A 24,818-nucleotide genomic window follows, 5' to 3' on the forward strand; every position below is an offset into this window, starting at 1 on the left:
ACCTCAGTGTGTTCCTCATAACGCTTCCTATCACATTCACATCCACACCACAACGCTCCTTTATATCCTCATTCGTCAGCCTGTCTCTCCACGTGACTCCACAGGCTCCTCTTAAATAACTCATTTCCACTGCTCTCACTCTTGACTTGTGTCCTTCCAACAATGTCCAAGCTTCACTTCCGTACGTTAGAGTTGGTATCACAATACTGTCATGTAGTAACTTTTTCACTTCCATGCTCACTTCCCTGTTTCTTATCACTGCTTTCAAAGAACCAGCAACCTTTCTTCCCTGCTATACCCTTTCAAGCACTTCACCCTCCAAACCTCCATCCTTACTCATCACACTACCCAAGTACTTAAATGTACTCACATTTTCCAATTCCTCACCATCCAACCTCGCTGTACATTCACTAACTTCACCTCTCTCAAAGACCATCACTTTACTCTTCCCTACATTCACCTTTAGATTCCGTTTCTTACACACTCTCTCAAACTCATCCACCAAGCCTTGCAGCTCCCCTTCGTCTTCACTCAACAACACAGTATCATCTGCAAACAACAGTTGCAGTGGAGAATACCATATATGCAAAGAGTAATAATAATTAATAGAGTAAGTTGCTTAATGATGGAAAAAAAAAAAAAATCCAACAAAACTTCATCACACTCACTGGCAATAGATAAATGTACAAAATCAGACTAGTATGTGGCTATGCAAATTACTGACAAAGGTACAGAAAGTCCTCACTTTAAGTCATGGCTTTACCTTTTTCACGTCTGATACTGTTAATTGAGGTGCAATGCCGAATCAGCTTCACTGATAGCAATAGAACTTCAGCAATAAATTTTTTGTTGATTTATTTCAACAGAAAAGGAACATAATGAGGACTTACTGCATTTAGGTAAAGCTTTCACGGGTAAGTAAAACACAGATCACATTCAGCCAGTTATCCTTTATTTATTCTTCTTGCTCTTGATCTTCCTGAGATAGAACTCGAGCTCCTTCCCTTCAAGGATATAGCCATCAGCACGACCACACTGTCCCGGACGTGAAGCAATGCAAGCTGGAACGGAACAGGAACAATTAGCTCTGGTAAAGATACTATAAAGAGAACAAACTTTTAGTATAATCAGCGTAACTATGAAAAGTACTACATTGACCATGCCAGTCAGAATGACGAGACAATACAGGTCTAGTTGAGAGTTTTATCATCATTTTAATCACTGAGAATCATAAAGTTTATTAGAAAATAATGCACCAAATAAAAGAAATAGTTCACTAAGCCTTCTAACCAATGTAACACTTTTGAGCTAAAAAAATTTAAAGTTGTTGCAGTGGAGAATACCATATATGCAAAGAGTAATAAAAATTAATAGAGTAAGTTGCTTAATGATGGGAAAAAAAGAAAAAAAAAAATCCAACAAAACTTCATCACACTCACCCAAGATACGACCAGTCATGAACTGATCCTCGAGAGAAGACTCTACCTTGGCAGTGCGCTGACGTTCTTTGTACTTCTTTTCAGTCTTCTTGGATCTCTTCTTGTTAAGAACAGCTTCTTCAGCATCAGTCTAAAAGCAGGAAAAAGAAAGTTAGCATGTTTCATACACAAAAGTCTGAAAAATCTATCCTATGGTGAATAACCATCTAGGAGTAGCAGGAATAAACTAATAAATATATAATCATTGTGATGGAATTAAATTTACAACTGAAAATTCTTGTGCATTCATTTCTTTTGGTTTACAACTGATGGTTCTCCCTCTTGTTTTCTGAATCCTACCTCATCCTATCCTTAACAGGATAATATCTTCTTCAAGATGGATAGAGGCAGGGTGGGGGGAGAGAGAGAGAGACAGACAGACAGAGACAGAAGGGGGGGGGGGCTTGGGAGGTAAAACTGGCGAATTAATCCTGGAGGAGGGCAACTTAACATAGTATGAAAAGTGAGAACAATACATTAATGCAAGAAAAAACTGACAGTAAGGACAAAAAGAAGCATGGAGGCTATTTTGAATGGCTATCCTATCCAGAAGTTCCCACAAAGTAACAAAGCTCTGCAGATGATAACAACAAAGACAACTGAAGTGTCTGTCTCTGATCTAATGTTAAGGGAGCCAACAGCCCAATATAATGCACTCAAGAGGTTACCTGTAAATGTGTATTTACAGTATTTGTCCTTGAGCATTAACCCCTTTAAATCTATGACAATCTCTAAATTATTTTAGCTTTGGACAGAATTTCAACTATTTCTAAATTCTTTTCTTGTTATTTCTAGATAATACTTGGTGCAGAATTTTCAACCTAGATGGGTTAGATGCAACCTTCATTTACCCTTTCAAAATTAGGGAGTTCTCCTAGACTGAACAATATCATTTGGCAGTAGCAAAAACAAACCAAAGACATCACTGTAGTAAATGGGTTATAATAATGAACATGCAATATAAACTACTGTATGATGATGTATCACAATTCCATGACACCTACCAGCTTAGTTGTCTTCTTGCGTCCAAGAGGAAGAGCATAATGGCTCTCATACCACTGCCTAAAAGGAGTTGCATCAACGAGCACAACAGCATTCTTTACAAGGGTTTTGGTTCGAACCAGTTCATTGTTACTGGCATTGTACACGACATCAACAATACGAGTCTTCCTCGTTCGGCCTGTAATACAATCCACAAACAGTAAATTAACTCCAAAACTAATCTTAATATTTCACCATTTCAAAAATATCTGAGTAATTCATTAACTAGTGTACTGATTAAATCTAACTAGATACTATACTGATATCCCAATGAGTAGTTAAAACAAATAAATTTTAAAAAATTACATTACCCTCGACATTATTACTGCCACAACTGGGAACTTTCTTAACCCTAGAATGCTTACGTCGGGTAAATTTCCCTGTTCGTGATTTACTTATTTGCTATTTTGTTATGATAAGAGCTTTGGAGCTGTCCTTCCTTATACCTTCAATCCACCCTACCCCCTACCTACATAGGTAGTGGTGTGGTTTCATCTCGCATTTATCACCATGATATTTGGGTTTAAAGTGTTTTTCACCCGACATTGCCCCTTTTTTCGTTTCCCCCATTTCAGGCCAGGGTGATATGTGAGGGGAGCCACCTACCTAGTCTTAAGCTTCAACGTCCCAAGGAGGGGGCCACCAAGCCCAGTGGCAATTGAGCCCATAGTTAGTGTTTTTTATTTTAATGTTCATGTTATAAAAAAAAAAAAAGCATTTTTTTTAGTACCTCCTAAATAAATTCAGGTAAAATTTATTTTCTTACCCTGATGGTTATTACTATGTAAGAAGGAAGTATATGAGTTACTTTTGATATCTGCATTGTCAGTTTATAAAAACTTTGTCGAAGTATTTTTTATTAATTTTCCAAAATTGGGTAAAATTCTCCCAGCGAAAGCAGTACTGTGAGGATAATAACGTAAGCATTCTAGGGTTAAGGCTAGCACACCAATTTGGTTCAGATAATGGCAATCCAAGGAGTCAACAAAGGTTCAAATGTACACTGCTGACCATTTTAACTTCTAGAATTCCTGCAGTTGAGCAAAATCATCCAATTTTAGCCTAAACAAAACTCAACCCACTTCCAATGTGCACAAAGTGTTACCAGAACCGTTCAATCATATGCAAAGTGAGAATTTCATCTCCAAAATCTGTTGTGTCCTACATTTTTTGAATTAATAAGAATTTATGGTTAATATGTCCCAACCTCATGCCCAATCTTCCTTCTTACCCTTCAACCACACACACTATAACCACCCTTCCGTTACCAAAATGCTACCAACTATTAATTGGAAGAATGGCCAATCTATGCCTACAGCCAATAAAAATGTTAACCTCCCAGAACTAGTCTCTCAGACTTGCGAAGCTGCCACAACACTCATGTCATACTTCCACTCACTTCCTAGCTAATACAACAATGAACAAGCTGAAGTTAATCTCCCCAAATAATAAGATTGGTATATTCTTGTTCAAAAACAGAAAAAATCTTAACTGAAGTAATTCACCATCAATTATTAAACTGAACAAGCATAAAAAACAAACTGGTCTGTGAGTTAAGCATTATGAGGACTTGTTTAACTTGTAAACTGGTTGTGATCCTTTCTCTTCCACTCCTGTCATTGTTCTTTGAACATATTTTCAGAATTACCTCAATAGATACATGGGCAAAAATATATGACGTGTAATGTTAAATCACCAACTGAAAGGAAGATGGGGAAAAGGGTAACCCACTGAAAAATATACCAATATGGCGGGAATCTTCGCAAAGAACATGACGCCTGACAGATGACTGATTCCCCCCACCCCCCCTTGCCTGGGTGGTTTACACTACTGATTGGACGAGTCTCTCACTCACTCACCAGTCAGCTACTCTCAACAGTCTTGTGGCAGGTAGTCATGCCACACTCAGTGAGGCCAGATTTAGTGGGCTTTACTGTCAGACTGCATTCCATCATATGATTCACGTAAGCACTCGCTATAGTATTACGTCAGTCAGTCGTGAATTATGTTCTAGATGTTGCACTGTAAACACAGTGTGTGGCATGCAACTGGACTGTAATCTTTTACTCTGAGCTAGCTGGCTAAATAAATAACCAGGTACTACAGACGTACCTTCGGAACCCCAAGCATAGTTGCCAGTATCAAGACGAAGAGCGCGGTACTTCTTGTTGCCACCACGGGTTCTTACAGTATGGATCCTCTGGGGTCCAAGCTGCAGCAGATGGAAGTTCAGTTAAAGGGAGGACAAATAGGGAAAACCCACCACTAACATAAAGCTGCATCAGGAACAGTACCGTGAAAAGTATCTTCACTAATGATCTGAGGAAAGTTGATTCATCATGAACAAAAGTAACACACTATTTTGAAAACTACATTAAAAAAAAAAAAAAAAAAAAAAGGAAACTAGAAGGTATATAATGCAAAAAATCTAAGTTCCTTATTATACATCTAAACTGAGCTTGCTTGCTTCCAATTTATGATGGTATAATGACTCTTAACTCCTCCTTCCCGGGTACCTGGTGGGAGGTCTGTAACCCCCATCCAGGTGTATTTTAGCCCTAAATTAATTTCAGAAAATTGCAAATCCAGTCTCACAAAACAAGTGGGCATGCAACAAACAGTTAGCAAACAAATACACAGACTTTCCATTTTACTGATGCGTGATCGGGGAAGGAGGGCTGAATGTGCAAGTGTGTGAGGGGCCTGGCAGTGGGGCTGGCAGGGGGGAAGAGTGGTGGGAAGCTGCAACGGTTGTCACTGAGGGAACTGTAAGCCACAATTTCCCATATGGGGGAAAGACATAGCCCTTGTTGTCAACCTCAACCAGCCTGAGCCATACAACTATGCAAACAATGGCACAATATGACTAAACATTTATTTCCGTAAAATGACATTCCCTACATCCATGTACATATGGTAAATGTAAACCGGGGGGGAAGGGTTAATATACAACATGTTCTTCACAAAACTTGCTCCAGTAAGCAATGATGACACTGGATTAATATATGATCATGGTCTAAATATCACCAGATTATTTCCCTCTGCAAACACTACAGGGTAATAAAGGGTTAATCACTGTAGAGCTGCAGGCCTTAGGCTATATGGGGCACAATGAAAGTCTGTAAAGGCGAGGCTGCAGGCTTCATATGAGGTACAATTATATTTTTAGCAATGACTAAGGGGAAGTAACCTTTGTTACAATCAGCATGGAAGGTGTTAATACCCAGTGACATAATGAAACACACCAGGTAACAACTTAATTACAGCACCTGAATGTTTTTTATGGATTGATATACTACTGTACCAGCCTGTGTGCAATTCTAATCCAATACTGTACAATAAAATTATATCAATCAATCCCAAATTACCACTGTAAGGGTGTGGGGGTCTCTGAGAGGTCCTACATTAGCATGGGATGCAGACTGACCTGCACTACATCCTAGGAACCAATGCAGGACTCAAATGCTTACAATCACCTCTGAAAAGTTTCAAACCCTTGTGCCCATGACACAGCCTTCACTCTTATGACAATCTACAATTAAATGAAATGATCAGTCTTCTTTTACCTTTTAACAGGCAATTTTTCAAAGTTCATGCAATAATGTTAAAACCACTAAAATTACCTTAGTGTTAGCTGCTGGCCGGCCAAGCTCGAACTTCCTCTTTTTACGAGGCTGCACACGCTTGCCTCCAGTGGCTCGCCGCTTATGCCAATGATCACGCGATATACCTGAAGATAAACAGACGTTACTTGTACAACTGAAGATAAAGACAAAACCAGATATAAAACATCTTACATCTTCAAGCATTTTATTGAAATGTTGCTATCCTGTATACAAGACCACATAATTCATATACATTGCGGCACACATAATGAAAATAATAAAAAATCAAACTGACTTTCAAGCAAGAGTTTGCAGACTTCATACTGTTCCAAACACATCAACAAGATTACTTCTATCAAGGCTCCAATAAACTTTCATGATTGCAACCATGATAACTGTGCCAGAATTTTCATGATACAGCTACCTGTAACTGGTTATTTCTTCATTTTCCTAACAATTTTTATGATGGCAATGGATTGTTTACTGCTGATTTTGTTATCTCTATTGTTTTTATTAATGTTCATTCAGATTCAATCATGTCTGTTTCTCAAGCAATGACAGGTTTTCTAAAACCTCCTCAAATCTATCACAATTTATTACTCGCCTATCCTTACATACGGTATTTGTAGGCTAGCCTTACCTAACCTAAACTATCTATCCACAGTCAGATGCTATAATCCTGTAAGGGGTGGCCGTTTTGACTCAGCTGTTTTATGGGGAGGGGCAACAACCCTCCACCAACTGACCTTTCGGCATGTAGGGAACACTTATGGGTTGCTTATATGGTTACCACCCAGGACTGTAAATGGTTTCCTGGCTTACAGGACTAACCTAACAAAACAATCCAAACTAACCTAACTAAACCCGATCTAAACTAACCTTATCTAACTTCCGTAAAAGGACTGAACTAGCTGGTGCGTCTCTTGAGTGTGTGGAAGAGTCTTGTTATTTGGGAGACATGTTGCGTGCCAGAGGTGGGGCTGAAGCTCTGTGGCTAGAGTGATGTGTGGTTGGAAGAAGTGCAGGGAGTTGTCGCCTCTCCTGACACTGAGAGAGCTCTCCCTCCGTGCAAAGGGATCACAGTATAACTTTAGAAGTAACCAACATTACCGATTTTCATTATATTACGTCCCTGAACTATTCTAACCAAGATTTACCTTTTAAGGCTAGTTTGAGTTGGGGGAGCTAATTTTGTAGGGGTCGTCACATAGTGGCTTAGGTTAGGCTATCTCTCAGTAGCGGATGAATGTCGCGCCATATTGGCTGGTGCAGGAATGTGAACTAGGTCTATGTCAGGCCCTAGGTTTGGTTAGGTTAGGTTAGGTTAGTTTGGGTTAGTGCAGAATAGTGTGTTTTCAATTAATTTTGATCTTGATTTGGGGGGATAAACCCACTTTTGGAAATCTTACTCAAATTACAAAAGGGGGATTTTCCCCAAAAAATGAAGGTCAAAACTAATTAAAACATGGTATTTTGCATTGGAAACCATAAAAACAATAATAAAAGAAAACATTGGTTACTTCTAAAAATTTACCGGGATCACTGTATGCAGCATGTGTTAGGAGTGTAATGCTGTATGGTAGTGAGACCAGGGCAGTAAAGGAAGAGGATATTCACAGGCTCAAAAGTGCAAAAATGACAATGATTAGGTGAATGTGCAGTGCATCCCTGAGTGTGAGGCCTGGGGGGGAAAGTTTACGATGGAAGAGTTGAGGGGCAGGATGGGACTGGAGTGTATTGGTCTTGTGAAGATGAGAAGTAGATTGAGATGGTTTGGGCATGTGGAGAGGATGGGGGATGATAATTGGGTGCTGAAAGTGAGAAGTGTTCATGTTAGAAGTACATACAGTTGTGCGAGGCAGACCAAAAAAGACCTGGGATGATGTCACTGAGTGTGACTTCAGAGGTATGGGACTGAATAGGGAAGCTGCCAGATGGAGCAGCATGGAGAGCTGCCATTAGGTGACCAAGGCCAAAGTATGCAAGCATGTTGGACCTTCAAAAAAACAAAACGTAACTAAATCAGAATCATTTTTCTTCATTGCTCCTACATCCGTCTGTTATTTTCGTGTGCTGTATACCATTCTATCTCCAAATTGGAGAGAGGGGGGATCTTCTCTAAGGAATTTCCATCAAAAATGCTAGAATGTTATAGGCTCTGATGGTGCTGCCACCTGACTGTCTTCTTAGAACTGCCTGACCCGGCACGACCCGAGTGATACCTGGGGTGGAACGCACTTTAAATTAATCAATGACAGCCTTTAATCGACCCAACAAAAGCTGAGGCGACCCAATGACAAGCCCTGTTGAGAAACGATAGGGAATCTCAAGATGTCATGTCATGATCATTCTCTTCATTAAAACTCATCTAGAATACGTATGAAAATAAGTCAGCTTTGACTTTTTCCATCGACACAGTGTTTTATCACGTGAGGTTATGTGCCAAAACTGCAGTAATCCATGTTGGTATAAAGACAACTATGTCTGGCGGCGTAATTTGTTATTCTTGGAGGAAGGGAGGGAGAGTGAGAGAGAGAGAGAGAGAGAGAGAGAGAGTCAAGAGAATTTAAAGGTATTTTGCAGGGCCAGGAGTGGAAGCAGAGATAGATGAAACTAACTGCAGATCAAAAATATAACTGAGGATGGGAAGTGACTCAAATTTGGTTATTTGGAGGAGGCCGTAGCACGGGCCGAACAGGGTAGTACTCCCGAGGGGAATGGGAATGCTGGTGATAGGGAGAGCTGGAGCTCCTGTTTCACTAGCTATCTAACCATCCCCTTTGCTGACCTTTTCAGTGTGACAGTAACATGGAGAGTAGACCATCATACTCTCCCAAACATTTCCTCTAGCTATATATGCACTACACCACATGCACTTTACATTTCACACAACGTATCCCACTATGTTACAGGGGGTTGGCGCCAGCAAGGGCATGCGGCCAGAAAACTTTGCCCCCGCTACCTAGTGGCGGACTTCTGGGGGGAGGCGTGGCGGGGGTTCCGCCGGCATAGATCATGGGTCCAGGGCGAGATGGGGCTCGGGCCTGTGCTAGAGGGTACAGGGCATTGCGGTTCCCAGGCTGCCGCTTCCGCCCAATAGAGAGGGGCCCGAACCTGGGAGTAGCGTCCCAGGAGGCTGCCCTATCAGTGGGTGTATAATGGCGGGATAGTTGCAGTGCCAAGACGCGCTTGGAGGGTGTCCCTGCAGCTGTCCTGGCAGGGTGCCCCGAGGCCACTACCTCAGCCACTGGTAAGCTGGTGGGCTAGGGGTCCCAGATCCATTGCCTGGACCTGGGATTGTGCGGTGAGTGGGACCTGTGCTGTGTCTGTCCCCATTTATTAATACTGAAGATGACAAAACAAAAAAGGTTTCAAAGCAAGCCTGAGGACAGTAAATCACCCATGGGGATGAGGGTGGGTTCATGGAATGTGGGAAGTTTGAGGGGAAGAGCAGGGGAAGTCGTTGAGGCATTCAGTAGGAGGTGGGTGGACGTGGCGTGTTTGCAGGAAGTCCGGTACAGGGGTGGATCAGCCAGAAAGATTGTTGGGAAGGACTGTTGCTATAAGTTGTTTTGGCAGGGGAGGACAGACGGATATGGAGGTGTTGGTGTGATGGTTGCGGAGAAATGGGTGGAATATGTTATGAATGTTTTGAGAGTAAGCGATAGGATATTGGTTGTGAAAATTCTGTTGGGAAGAAAGATAGCTGTGATTATATCGGCATATGCTCCACAGGCAGGATTGGATGAATCAGAGAAAGATAGATTTTGGGATGATTTAATACGTGTAGTGGGTGGTATGCGGGATGATGAGATAGTGATTTTGGGAGGGGACTTAAATGGTCATGTAGGTGAAGCAGCCCAAGGTTATGAAGGAGTGCATGGGGGATGTGCATATGGTCTAAGGAATGCAGAAGGGGAAAGGATACTCGAGTTTGGTGAGGCAACGGATATGATTGTGTGCAACACATATTTTAGGAAAAGAGACAGTAGGTTAATTACGTATGAGTCTGGGGGAAATAGCAGTCAGATAGATTATATTCTGGTTAGGAGGGCCGATAGGAGGTTAGTGAGGGATGTTAAAGTTATAGGAAGTGAGGAGTTTGTGCAGCAGCACAAACTATTGATTTGTGATATGGTGCTTAAAGAACAAATGATGAAAAAGAGGACTTATGTACCTAGGAGGAAAATATGGAAGCTGAAAAACCAAGTAGTAAGGGATGCCTTCTATAGCGAGTTGAGGAGAGTGGTGGCTGAACAGGGAGCTGTAGACAGAGGCGTTAATGAACAGTACAGAGCCCTCAAGAACAATTTCTTGAGAGTTACTGATGTAACATGCGGCTGGACAAGAGGACCACCAAGACATAAAGTAACTTGGTGGTGGGATGAGGGTGTAGAAGCTGCAATTAAGGAGAAAAGAAGGCTTTTCCGGGAATGGAAGAAGGGTGGTAGCAAAGAGGAATATTTGGCTGCCAAGCGTAGGGCTAGGAGAGAGGTATACAGGGCAAAGTCTGAGTCACAGAGACAATTACTTGATAACCTAAATCATGGGGAAAGGAAAAATATATTTAGGGTGGCAGGTCAGGTGAAGAGGGATAATCAGGATATCATAGGTGAGCAGTGTGTGAAGAATGATGAAGGAAGGGTAGTGGTGAACAGTGAGGATATTAAAGATGCATGGAGAGAGCATTATAACCGGTTGTTGAATGAGGAGTTTGACTGGGACAGGGAAGGTTTGGAGCCAGCAGATCCAGTGTCTGGCCCTTGGCCTTTGATTGATACTGCTACTGTGAGTGAGGCAATAGGCAGGATGAGGGTGGGGAAGGCAGCAGGTGTGTCTGGGTTGACTGCCGAAATGTTGAAGGCCTCAGGCGATATAGGGGTGAGTTTAGTCACTGACCTGATAAATAGGATTATTTATGAGTGTGTTGTCCCAGATGATTGGCTGAAGAGTGTAATTGTAAATGTGTATAAAGGGAAGGGTGATGCCCTGGAAAGAGGGAATTATAGAGGTATAAAGCTTTTAGATCAGATAATGAAGGTAATGGAGAGAGTTTTAGAAGGTATGATTAGAGAAAGAGTGAATATTGATGAGATGCAGTTTGGGTTTATGCCAGGTAGGGGGACCACTGATGCCATATTCATTGTTCGACAGCTTCAGGAAAAATATATTGGTAGGAGAAGGGATCTTTATTTTGTTTTTGTTGATTTGGAAAAGGCCTTTGACAGAGTCCCTAGAGAGGTGGTGAAGTGGGCAATGAGAAAGCTTGGCTTGGAGGAGTGGCTGGTTAGGGTGGTTATGGCCATGTATGTGGGTGCTCACACCCAGGTAAGAGTGAATGGAGATTTGAGTGATGAGTTTTCCGTGAATGTTGGTGTGCATCAGGGGTCAGTCTTGAGTCCCATGTTGTTTATCATGGTACTTGAAGCCCTTTCACGTGACTTTAGAAACGGACTCCCGTGGGAGTTGTTGTATGCTGATGATTTGGTGTTGATTGCAGAGAATGAAAGGGAGGCGGAGGAAAGGTTTAGGAAGTGGAGAGATGGTATGGGGCAAAAGGGTTTAAGGGTAAATGCAGATAAAACAAAAGTGATGATATCTAGGGTTGGTGGCGGTACTGTCAAAGACGAGAGAGAGTGGCCATGTGCAGTTTGCCACAAGGGCGTGGGAAGTAATTCCATCTTGTGCGGTGTGTGTGATAAATGGGTGCATAAGAGATGTAGTGGTATCAGAGGTAGACTGCGAGATAATGCTGATTTTATGTGTACGGCGTGCCGGGGTGAGCAGGTGGAGATCGTCAGACGTGAAAGAATTGAACTTGCTGGTGAATCTCTTGAGTGTGTGGAAGAGTTTTGTTATTTAGGAGACATGTTGTGTGCTGGAGGTGGGGCTGGAGCTAGCTCTGTGGCTAGGGTGAGAAGTGGTTGGAAGAAGTTTAGGGAGCTCTTGCCTCTCCTGACATTGAGGGGGCTCTCCCTACGTGCTAAGGGGTCTTTGTATGCAGCGTGTGTTAGGAGTGTAATGCTGTATGGCACTGAGACCTGGGCAGTGAAGGAGGAAGACATTCGCCGGCTCAGACGTACAGAAATGACAATGATTAGGTGGATGTGCAGTGCGTGCCTGCGTCCAAGGCCTGGAGGGGCTGGGTTTACAATGGAAGAGTTGAGAGGTAGGATGGGACTGGAGTGTATTGGTGTTGTGATGAGGAGAGGTAGATTGAGGTGGTTTGGACATGTGGAGAGGATGGGGGATGATAGTTGGGTGAGGAAGGTGATAAGTGTTAATATTGGGGGTGGGGTTATGAGGGGTAGACCGAGAAAGACATGGGACGAGGTCATTAAGTGTGACCTTAGGGTTAAGGGACTGAACAGGGAGGCTGCAATGGATCGTGCAGCATGGAAAGCCGCCATTAGGTGACCAAGGCCGACACATGCAAGCATGTTGGAGCCTTTAAAAACGAAACGAAGAGAGCATGCGTGTGGGCGATGGTTCACCGTGCCGTTGATGAACCCCAAAGGAGACCAACTGAACTACAAAATGATAATTCCCCTAATAAAATGTTTTATTAAGCCATGAGGCATTATATACTTCCCGTTGAGGAGCTTACAGAACCCTCAACACAGAGGGATAAGTACAGTGCATTAGGTAATAGACGACCAGGAAGACTCTGTGGGACCAAAAGACAAATGCATACACACCCAGACAAGTATAACAGAGGCCGAAATTTCTTCGTTCACATGAAACCGTGTTAACTGAAATACACTGCCTCGAATTACAATCACGCAGAAAGTAATAAGTTTCAAGGAAGATTACCATAACAAGGATATCTATTTACAAACCTAATTCCAGTCCACTCTTCGTTACCAGCGATGTTCCTCGGCCTCGAATTTTCAAAGATTCGCTTCCATGCAAAATGAGCCTAAATGCTGGTCATTTTGAACTTTACATAATGCACATCACTCTTAAAAAAACTTAAACACTACATAAATGAAGCTGTATTCAAAGATGTCCAAGATAATTAAAGCTGAAAACACTTCAACTCCTCCGTACTCACCCATGGCGGCGGATGGTGAGTGAAGAAAGATCTGGCGTCACTGTAGCCAGATTGTCTAGTCCGAGATTTCCCCTAAAACAGAAGGCGAAAAAATCCCCATATTTCACTTTTTCTTCCAATTCCATTAATTATTGATTATTTAAAAACGAAGATTTTCTTAAAAAGATGAGCTGCTATGAAATGTGATAAATACATGGTACGTTACATGTAAATATTAGTAACATTTTTTCCCTTTTATTTCTGAAACTGATATATGTAAAAAAGGGTAAGATTTTGTCGCATATTTGGGATGCGGCATGTTCTTCTTGTTTCAGAATATCTGAAGTAGAACAGAATTCTACCTAATCTTCCCTCTAAAAAAAAATAAAAAAAATAAATAAAAAATAAAAATCCCCAACTCCACAGAAAATATTCCCCATCTCTGGCAACACTGCGTCGGCTCAGCAGCAAAACAAACTGGAAACAACTGACGAGAGAGTTGCGCACACAGCGTTGAGTTTGGATATTTCGCCTCTTAAAGCAATTTTAGTTGTTCTGGGACTTACATAAAAATATAGTCGATTTTATGCTGGATCTTTTGATAACCACGGTGTAGTTTTTGAGTATTATTAATTAATCGGATATTGTAGCAGCCGACCCAACTATAGAGACGGAGTGCAATATTTCAGTGTTGTTTTATTAAGAGTAGAAAATTAGGTTGTTGTATATGCCGTATAACAAGCCATATTGCCTTACAAGACTAATAGAAGAACAGTGGTGTTCTGTAGGACGGTAAATACAAAAATCTGCAACTGTAAATCTTTTAAGGACTACACAATGAGCTGTATTAAAAGATTCACCTGTACTGTGCAACTTTTGCAGTACTGTATATTCTAAGTCAAGTGCAGGCCATGTACATTAAACTTCATGAAGCTGTGATGAAACCTTACACTGTAAATCTGGGAAATTCTTCACCACGCATTCCTAATGGAGCCTGGGATGACTAACTCAAATAATTTTCAACCACAAATACAGCTAGGTCAACTGCGAGTAACTGAGAAAAGCATCCTGTGTTGGTCTTTTACTTGTAGCATTTTCCATGGTGATGCGATAGAAAGCATTAGGAAAAATACCTTGAAGTTGTTTGGCCATGTGGAGAGTGAGACTAACGAGGAAAGTATGCGAGTTGAGGTGGAAGGGAGTAGAGGGAGGGGGAGGCCAAGGATGAGATGGAGGGATGGAGTGGAGAGGTATATGAGAGAGGGGGGTGTGAGCTGCGAGCAAGACAGTGAAATGGCGTCGGCCACATGGAGGCGATTTGTTTGTGGTCACCCCTTATGTGATTGAGGCGTCTTAGCTATAGATACCGTATATAGATTTTCCGTGCATGCTCATGTGCCATGAATTACATTATGGCAGGTTAACAGGTAGATCCGGCCCCTAAATCTAGCATATTATCCCTCCAAGTAGTTCTGTTTAGGTTTGGTTATATAAAGTTAAGTTAGGTTAGGTTTGATTAAATAAGGTTAGGTTAGGTGAAGAGAACAAATGACAGGACAGATTGATCTTGGAGCCAGTTCGACCTGAAAGCAGTCGAAGCCACCCATTTTCTTGCCATCCCACTATGCTCTTGTCACTTTAATTAGGTATAAAATTGTCAACTCTTTATCTTAAATGCCAAGGCTGAACTGTAATGAGATTAGCAATAGAATATGGTGTTAGTCACAAAGAATTGCCATCTAGAATATGATGCTAAGCAAAGGATGTAGATTTGTTGTACAGTACCAGTATATGTTTTTTTCCGCTACTGAACTAGGGTACGTGAAATAGCCACATGAGGATAGAAATCTGTGCCAAATTAAGGTTAGGGAACTATAATAATTAAGGCTCATTCCTTGCGGCAGTTGACTGAGGATGAGATGGAGGGATGGAGTGGAGAGAGGGGAGATGTGAGTTGAAGGGGAGGCAGCATAATAATAATAACAGTCATAATAATAATACAGTTTATTCACTGTCTGCAACTGAAGACTAATAATATCCATAATAAGAGTACTGGTATACATTAATGTGATGTGAAAGTTGGATGATTCTTAAGAGCTTATTGTCCATTTGTCTATCCATTTCCAGACGCCTCAATCCCGTAAGGGGTGACCACAAACAAATCACATCCATGCCGCCCTATCCAATGTCATTTCATTGCCTTGCTCCCAGCTCACACCCCTCCTCTCTTATATAGGCTATCTCTCCACTCCAACCCTCCCTCTCATCCTTGGCCTCCCCCTCCCTCTCCCCCCCTCCTCCTTACTTACATACACTCTTCATCCTCTCCCCATGCCACATCCACTTCCACACCACAATGCTCCTCCACTTCCTCGTTTGTTAGTCTGCCTCTCCATGTAACTCCACATGCTCCTCTTAGATAACTCATTTCCACTGCTCTCACTCTTGACTTGTGTCTTTCCAACTAGGTCCAAGCTTCGCTTCCTTACGTTTGGGTTGGTATCACAATATTGTCATGCAGTGACTTTTTTACTTCCATGCTCACTTCCCTGTTCCCTATCACTGCTTTCAAAGAACCAGCAACCTTTCTTCCCTGCTGTAGGCTACCCTTTCAAGCACTTCACCATCTAAACTTCCATGCTTACTCATTGCACTACCCAGATCCTTAAATATGCTAACATTTTCCATTTCCTCCTCATCCAGCCTCACGGTACATTCAGTGGCTTCATAGTCTCTCAAAGCCCTTGACTTTACTTGTCCCTACATTCGTCCTTAGATTTCATTTCTTACACACTCTCCTAGGCTCATCCACCAAGCCTTGCAGTTCCTCTTTGTCTTCACTTAAACAATACAGTATCATCTGCAAACAACAGTCCAAGGAGTATCCAAACACTGCCCTCTCTCATTAAGGTCGCTTCAGCATCCACTGCCCTACCTTGTGCCTCCTTTATAACTCCATCCATATAGGCTACAGATTGAACAACCCTGGAGACATGACATATCCCTATTTCAATCCAACATTCATATAGAAAAATTCACTCAGTTCATTATCCACATGCACTGCAACCTTAGTCCCCTCATACATACTCTTCACAGCATTCAGCATCTTCCCATTTACTCTGTGTATTCTTAATACTTTCCACATTTCTTGTCTGGCCACCCTGTCATATGCTTTCTCCAAATCCATGAAGGCCACATTCAACATCTTTCCCTTCTCAAGAAACTTTTCCACTAAAGACCAAAGAATGAATGTCTGATCTATGTGACCTCTTCCCATTCTAAAACCTCCTTATTCTTCACCAACAAATTCCTCTGTTATTTCCCTAACTCTGTCAACTAGTATCCTACCATATACTTTTCCTGGTACACTAAGATGACAAATGCCCGTATTGTTACCACACACTTCTTATTCCCCTTTTCCTAAATACAGGGGAATAATTATAGCTGCCTTCCAGTCCTCCAGGACCCCACCTTCCTCCCAGACCAATCTGCACATCTTCCATATCCATTTTTCTACTATCTATCCCCAATGCTTCGGCATTTCACCACATACTCTATCAATTCCTGGGGCTTTCCCCATTTTGGCTTTCTTCATTGCCTCCACTACCGGTACTTCCATCCTACTGATTTCTTCCTCTCTTCTCACCTCCCTCCTTCTCCCAGCCATTCCCCAGCCACTTATACTCACATTCCTTTCATTGTGTATGTTCAACCATTCCTTAAAGTGTTCTCTCCATCTGCTCGCTTTTTCTCTCTTCTCCACTAGCAGTCTACCATTTTTATCTTTCACTCCCTGAATTACTTCTTTATCACCATGTCTAACTCTATTTACCTCTTTTCCAGAACGTTTTCTTACATTCCCCCCACTTTATGCTCAAATTCCATCCAAATTCTTCATCCATTCTCTTCTGACTCTCTCATACTAATCTTTTCACCTCTCCCTTCCTCTCTACATGTAACTCTTTCTTTTGTCTCTCAACTTCCTCCACACCCCTGTTTCTCATCCACTCACCATATGCTTTCTTCTTTTGCACCACAGCCTGTCTCACCTCTTCACTCCACCATGCTGTTCCTTGCACCCCCTTTCATCTTCTCTTCACCCCACACACCACCTCACATGCTACACAGATATTGTCTGTGAATATCTTACACACACCTTCCACATCCCCCATCTGTTCCAAATCATATTTACCCAATTGCTCCTCCACTTTCCTCTTATACTCTGCCTTTTTTCCATCCTCTTGTAACTTTTCCGCCCTCCTTCTATGGACTACGTCCTCCTCTCCTTCCCTTCTCCCACTCCTCCATTTCGTTTGAACTTTGACTTTCACCACCACCATGTGGTGGTCAGAAAGTCCACTCCCTGAACCTCTGTATGCTTTTGATTCCATTACATACCTTCTTATTCTACCATCTACACACACATAATCAATCATTGCCTTCAGTTCATTCAGTTCACCACCCTCCCTTCTCATCACTCGCCTCATATACCTGTGGATCATTTTCTGTCTAAAGAGGGTATTAGCTATCACCAACCCCCTCCCTGCACAAATGTCCACTAGAGCACTGCCATTCTCATCCACTGCTGGAGGCACATCCCACTCTTCAGCCACTCCATCCACCTTCACATTCCTTACTTTTCCATTCATATCTCCAGTCAAAAACACTCTCTCATTCCTTTCATACTTTTCCATGCACGTATCCACACTCTTCCAGAACTCTTCTCTCACTCTGCTTGCATGATCTTGTGTTAGCCATACACACTCACAGTCACACACATTTGTAGTCCAGCTTTCAATCTTACCCACACAATTTTTGACCTTACGGATTCATACTCTCTTATATTCTCCTTCCATCTCTTGCACACAACAATACAAATTCCTTCTTTTGCCCTCTCATTCTCACTTACTCCCATACATATACCCGATCCATACTGCCATTCTGTCACAGTCTCATCTTCCCATTTTGTCTCAGTTATTCCACATAAATCCACACTTGCGTCCTCAAAATCCTGGACACTCTGTCTCTCTTTCACCTCATCATTTGCACCCCTACCATTCCATGTCGCAGTCCGTACCATATCCTATGTTTGGTCCTTAGTTATCAACTGTTGGTCAGTCCTGGTCCGAGCTTCTTGTTTGTATTTTTAGTTGTTTTCCGGGGAGGGGCATTAACCCTCTGCCAACCCACTTGTTGTCAAGTACGGAACATGTGTTGGTAGGTTATAAGGTTACCACACAGCATTGTAAATGATTTCCTGGTTTACAGGAAATCATTTGGCTTGCCACTCAGTGTAGAGCTACCCTAAAATAGAGTACAGTACAGTTACACAAAGTGGGTGGATGATGGACGCTTCCATCTACCACCACTTACTGTCGAGATGACAAATAAATGTAACCAGTGGCTTATAATTTAAGAGCATTAATACATTAATTTAGTGCTTTGAATAAGGATAGCATGGAACAGTATGATACAAATAAAGGAATAAAGAATAATGAGGAATTTCCCAGTACATCAGTAGTGTCACCACAACTGGTTTGGACAAACAGGATGTGGTAATTTGTTAGTGATTGCTGTTCTTTTGAAGCAGTTACAAATGACTTCTTTTTATGCTACTTTTCCATGCTTCTCGTAGGCTAGTTATTATTGGTAAATCTGACTGTGGTTCAAATAGCACTGTTTTTGAGGTGATAATTTCTTGTTTTTATTATAGCATCTGGCAGCACTTGATGGAGGGGGGAAATGCAGGTGGGAGAAATTGTCAGTGGCTTGGGTGAGTGATAAGCCTCTCACCAAACAGCTGTAGGTCTAATTGATACCGCCGAAACAGAGTGGTGAGACTCAGGGCATCTAGTGCTTGGTGATAGGATGTGCATGATGCACCCAGAATTATTCTATTGTGCATGCCCTCTTTTATATCTTCTACAGTTGTTGATAATGTGTGGCAGTGAAAGAGGATGACCAACTTGAGGATGCATACTTTAGTTTAGGGAATATGAAGATGGCATATTTATCGCAGAGCTGTTGCTGGGTGCCAAGGCACTTCGTGCTTTTCAGCATGTACAGTTGGTACGTGGCCAGCTTGACTGTGTTTGATGTATGGGGGTTCCAGTGAAGTTTTGAGTCAACCATAACTCCACAAATTTGGTGTCCTCCACTATGAGTGAGTGTGAGCCAGTTGTGACGCAGGTGGTGGGACTGCCAGAGCGAATATATATGTTGAAGTGCATCACCTTGATCTTGTTGTGGTTGAGGGAGATGTGATTTAGTGACACTCATGCCTTCCGTTAATATAAGATGTGCTGGTGCTGACTGTAGTCTGGAACACTGTTGTCAGTAGCCATCCCTACAGTTGAGTCATCCACATACTTCCAGTGGTGAGTTGTGTCAGTCAGTGCATCATTAATCAGGATCAGGAAGCATAGAAACCTTGTCTTCACCCCCATTGGGACTTCACAAGTCAAGTGTTGGGTGGCCTAGATATGCCCCTGATGATATCTGGTGGTTTGCCAGTGAGTGTGTGTGTATATTACAGTACTTATCTGCATTTTATTTTCAGGTAGAAAAGAGGAAGGTCATGTAATGGCATATGAGCAGAGAGAACCTCCTCAACATAATATATTTGGTATTGGCAACAGTGGTGGGGATGCAGGAAAGTCAAGACTAAGATACAGACTGCCACGCCATCTCCCAAGGCGACCAAATGATATATACCTTGACATAAACTCTGATTTTAAGGTATGAGTTATAACAATACTAATTTCTTTAATCAGCTTTGTGAGCGGCATAAGATGATATGGTATGTTACTCCTGTAGGAGTGCTGTTACTTTTCAATAATCATTTTTCATTATTATCATCCTGGTTTACCTTCCCAGTCTCACATTGGATAGGGAGATTTAGAGTGACTACCAGAGGCTCCTGGGTAGGCATTTATGACTATATTTTGTGTAGGCAGAACAGGAGCGAGGAGTGAGTCTGCTGAACAAGGAAGGGTGGGTGGTTGTTCATGGACTGGGAGAGTGTTTGCCACAGGCCATAACCTTAGCACTCTCCCTCCAGTCTGCTGTCGTATCCTTGACCACACTCCATACCAACACCTCCACTGTCTTCCTCACAGGTACAGTTACAAGCAAAAGTTCATTGTCACTTCCATGCCATCGCTATGACTACCTCATGAAAAAGTTCAGCATTCCCCCGCCCTCCCTGTTATTGCATTATGACTTCCATATTTATAATTCTCCTTCAACCTCAGTGGGCATCCTGCCTTCTCATGCCATTTTGTTGTGTACTGCATAGTGTATTACTTGTACAGTACATTTTTTTTTTTTTTTTACATATGGCAACTTTGAAGCAGGGGCTGAGTATAGAAGCTGCAAGAGATACTCAGAGTTTATATATATCTATATCTATCTATCTATCTATATTTATATATACTGGTATATAAATCAGGTTCACAGTAAGTTCCCCCAAAATTGGCTATTAAAAGTTCCATTGCTGTCTGTACAGCTGATTTACCATTTTCTCCCAGCTTACAGGACAAGTACCAATTGTTTGGAAAAAGTTTTGCAATTTGGAAACACATCAGTGACCTGTGGACTTCATGTGCTTTAATTCAGTTATAGCCCTTATATTGCAGGTGACATAGGAGGCTTTATATCACCCATTCTTCGGCAATTTTCTGTGGATACTACACCTTGTCTTTTGTAAGTTAGGTCATTTATTATCAACATAGTTTGCTTCAGTAACATACAAGAGAATAGTGAGGTGTAATGGGCAGAGTGAATTGTTTAGGAAGAAGTATTATGAACTCTTCAAAGTTGTAGAATGTGACTCATACACATCAGATAATGGAGATTCGCCATCCTTGGTCATACACCTCAAAGGAGGTACAGTAGTATGGGACTGACAATTCCTCCTTGGGGGGGGGGGGCAGACAAGCTGAGGTGCAAGTTGCTGATTCTTATAAAATGCTTTTTTTAAGTATGGTTTGCAGAATTATGGTACAGTCAAAGAAGCTACTATCTTCCTAGCTGTGTGTGATGAAAGTTTACAGCTGGCAAAATACAGTGAAAACCATATCTATACCTGTGCTGGCTTCAAATGGTTTGATTATTCAGTTATGTATTTGTTGAACTTTGGGAAGATATTTGTACCTCTGTATGTACACACAACAAAAAAACTATCGTTACACCTTCTGCGCGATATAAAATGACACACGAATGAAGGTTTTTGATAACAGCCTCCTCCATTGGTATCCCTGCGTGTGTTTGTTGCATATTTATTATAAGCTATATCCATTGCTTCTCCCATGCATATTTCTACCTCGTCCTATTTGGCAACTCACCCACTGTCAGGTTTACCAACCCTAGCGAGACAGCCAGGTTGTTCAGTATGAAACACATCGGACCCCCCCTGTAACAATATTTTTTTTTGCTGTGTGTACATACTTATTCACTAAAACTCCAGTGTAGTTAATCAGGCCTTTATAGGAGAATGAACTGTAATACAGTATAAACAGCTGTCTTATGCGAAGTATTATTTACGTATTATTATACTGTACAGTACTGTACTTTATTGCACCATTTCAGATGATGCACATCCTTCATATAGGGGGAGAGATCAAGAGAATAACTCTAAAGGCTACCCAGCTATCCACATCAAAATATCTCTTCAGCAGCCCCCAACAAAAGAGGCGAGCAAAAGCCATGGAGCAAGCAAATCATCTTAGACGAAATTTCTAAGTTTATAGACTTGAACAGCAATGTGCTCATGAATAAAAACAAAAAATTGACTCTTCCATCATAATGAACTACTAAAATCTCTGTAATATAGTGATGGAAGCTATTTAATCTGTGAACTAAAATCACCTAGAGTGTCTGTCATATTTACTAGTAACAGATTGGCCAAAAAGCAAAGATGTTCTTCAGCCTGAGAGAATTGACAGTGTGGCTTGGCGTTACAGTGCTCGAGGTAAGTCAATTTAAACCTTTAAACCTTCTCTTGTGGTTGGTGCATTTTACTTTATTCAACCTGACCAGGAAAAAAAAAAAATGAAAAGCATGTATGCTGGTCATGCGTATGATATGTGGTGGAGTCAGGATTCCAAGGACTTGGATGGTGAGTGAATGAGTGTGTGGCACATTTCACTAGACATGCTGTTGAATAGTTTTCCCCTCAATCATGTTTTCCCTTCCCATATTTTCCGGACTTATCTGACCCCATCCTTAGGTGAGAAAAAGTTTGGGATGTTGATATATTAACAAAATACAATACTGTACTGGATTGAAAGGGTTAAAATGAAATTCTGCACTATAATGAAATTGGTTCAGGGTGTACTTCAGGTTAAGAACATCTTATTAAATGTAAGAGCTTCAAAAAAGACACCATTTTGGGAGGTCTTAGTGGTATTTGTATGTGTTGCAGGTGTTTATCTGGCTGACAGCACTGCTGGTGACGTTGGTTCTAGTGGTACTTCACGTTGAGAATGTCATCTCACATGTAAGCTGGTGGCTTGTTCTTGGTCCCATGTTTGTGGCTGATACGCTCAACACGTACTTCTGTGTCATCGTCCTCATCCGCATGTATCAGGTGGCAGACCTGAAGCCAGCAGCACTCAGGGCCCTTTGGAGCTTCTCTGTTCTCACCTTAGGTTTCACTTTCAAATTCCTTCTGTGCCGGAAGTTGTCTAATCAGGGACACCTTGAGTACTTGGCTGTAATGTCTCCTGTGTTTGTCTTGCTGCAGCTCATCCTGATACGTGCATGTCATCTGAATTGACAGCCCAGGGCTTACTTTCTTCTTATGATGAGTATCCAATAGAAAACTCTTCCATCTTATCTTAATTACAGCTTTCTTGGTATTACCAGGTAATTGAATGCAGCATTAAGTAACATAAATGAGGGTGGTGTTACTAAATATTCTTTTACAGTACAGATCCTTTTCAGGATGCCATGTCATCCCTGGCACATGTCAGACAAGGCTGTGTTTTTGTTTATATCCTCAATAAACTGAGAAAAATTTGCCACTTTATTTTAAACCATTAAGTATTCAGTATAAAACTGGAAGTAAATAACAGACACCCCACACTTTTTAACCCATTCAACATGATGACTCAAGATTTTACTGCTGCTACCTACACACTGCTGTATTTAGTGCATGAGAGACCATGCACTTACTCTGTTAATCTTTTCTCTCCGTTGGGCTCCTCCGATCACAACCTTATTACCTTAACCTGTCCTATCACTCCGGTACGGCCTGTGGACCCTCCAGGGAAACGTCGTCTGTGGCATTTTGGAGCTGCGGACTGGGAGGCCCTCAGGCAGTACTTCTTTGATTTTCCCTGGAATGATTATTGCTTCCATGGCCGTGAGCCATCTGAGTGTGCCTTGCGCATTACGGAGGTTATTCTCTCGGGCATGGAAGCATACATTCCTTTCTCATATCCTTTGACTAACGCAAGAAAGCCTTGGTTTAATCACGCTTGTTCTAATGCTGTCCGCAACAAGGAGAAGGCCTACAAAAGGTACCGGGGCCAACCCACCCCTGAATCACATCATCTTTACGTTTCTGCCCGGAATCGTGCTAAGTCTGTTCTTCGCTCTACTAAAAATAATTTCATCCATACTAAATGCTCTCAACTCTCCAACTCGAATTCTTCCCGCTCCTTCTGGCACCTTGCCAAAAATCTTTCTAACAACTTTACCTCATCATCCTTCCCTCCTCTTTTCTACTCTGATGGTTCTGTAGCTATTTCTTCTACTGATAAAGCAGATCTCTTCACACAGACTTTCTCCTCCAATTCCACCTTAGACGATTCCGGTGCTGTTCCTCCATCACTTCCCCCCTCTGACTTCCTCATGGCTGACATTAAAATTTCTTCAGTTGATGTATTTTCTGCCATCACTGGCCTCAGTACTAACAAGGCATATGGTCCTGATGGGGTCCCTCCTGTTGTTCTCAAGAACTGTGCTTCTGTGCTTACACCCTGCCTAGGCAAACTCTTTCGCCTTTGTCTGTCAACTTGTACCTTTCCTTCTTGATGGAAGTTTGCTCTCATTCAGCCAGTCCCAAAGAAGGGTCACCACCCCCAACCCTCCAACTATCGTCCAATTGCTTTAACGTCCTGTATTTCAAAAGTTTTCGTGTCAATTCTTAATAGAAAAATTTTAAGGCATCTTTCCTATCACAACCTTCTTTCCGATCGTCAGTATGGGTTCCGTCAGGGACGCTCCACTGGCGATCTTCTCACCTACCTTTCAGACTCCTGGTCATCCTCCTTTCGGGACTTTGGCGAAAGCTTTGCCATTGCACTTGACATCTCAAAGGCTTTCGATCGAGTCTGGCATAAATCTATAATTTCCAAACTGCCCTCCTACGGTTTCTATCCTTCTATCTGTGCCTTCATCGCTAGCTTCCTTTCTGGTCGTTCTACGAATATAGCCGCTGTTATAGACGGCCATCGTTCTTCTCCTAGATCTATCAACAGTGGTGTTCCTCAGGGCTCTGTCCTATCACCAACTCTCTTCCTTTTATTCATCAATGATCTTCTAAGCTGTACATCTAACCCTATCCACTCATACGCTGATGACTCCACCCTTCACCTTTCTATTCGGTTCCCGCAACGCCCATCTCAACAGTTACTTCAAGAAACAAGGGATGAG

The 24,818-nt window shown here is 41.9% G+C and overlaps 3 protein-coding genes across 3 annotated transcripts; 2 read left to right on the forward strand and 1 right to left on the reverse strand.

Annotated features, from left to right (window-relative positions):
* Positions 1-930: 930 nt before the first annotated feature.
* On the reverse strand, positions 931-19,289 carry LOC145413466 (small ribosomal subunit protein eS8-like). The gene is made up of 6 exons (XM_080283164.1): positions 19,124-19,289; positions 6,143-6,249; positions 4,632-4,731; positions 2,483-2,658; positions 1,440-1,569; positions 931-1,061 (listed from the first exon to the last, which is right to left on the reverse strand). The coding sequence occupies exons 1-6, from the start codon at positions 19,287-19,289 to the stop codon at positions 952-954; spliced, it is 789 nt and encodes a 262-aa protein (XP_080139290.1). The 3' UTR covers positions 931-951.
* LOC145413388 (ribonuclease P protein subunit p20-like) lies at positions 13,841-22,844 on the forward strand. The gene is made up of 5 exons (XM_080283076.1): positions 13,841-13,949; positions 19,717-19,895; positions 20,110-20,275; positions 21,747-22,128; positions 22,582-22,844. Exons 2-4 carry the CDS (start codon positions 19,740-19,742, stop codon positions 21,884-21,886), a joined length of 462 nt encoding a protein of 153 aa, XP_080139202.1. The 5' UTR covers positions 13,841-13,949; positions 19,717-19,739; the 3' UTR covers positions 21,887-22,128; positions 22,582-22,844.
* LOC145413467 (transmembrane protein 203-like) lies at positions 22,075-22,935 on the forward strand. The gene is made up of 2 exons (XM_080283165.1): positions 22,075-22,128; positions 22,582-22,935. Exons 1-2 carry the CDS (start codon positions 22,075-22,077, stop codon positions 22,933-22,935), a joined length of 408 nt encoding a protein of 135 aa, XP_080139291.1.
* Positions 22,936-24,818: the final 1,883 nt, after the last annotated feature.

The sequence above is a fragment of the Coenobita brevimanus genome, chromosome 96 (assembly GCF_032717465.1).
Source record: "Coenobita brevimanus isolate Jiangsu-jjx chromosome 96, ASM3271746v2, whole genome shotgun sequence".
Classification (NCBI taxonomy): Eukaryota; Metazoa; Arthropoda; class Malacostraca; order Decapoda; family Coenobitidae; genus Coenobita; species Coenobita brevimanus.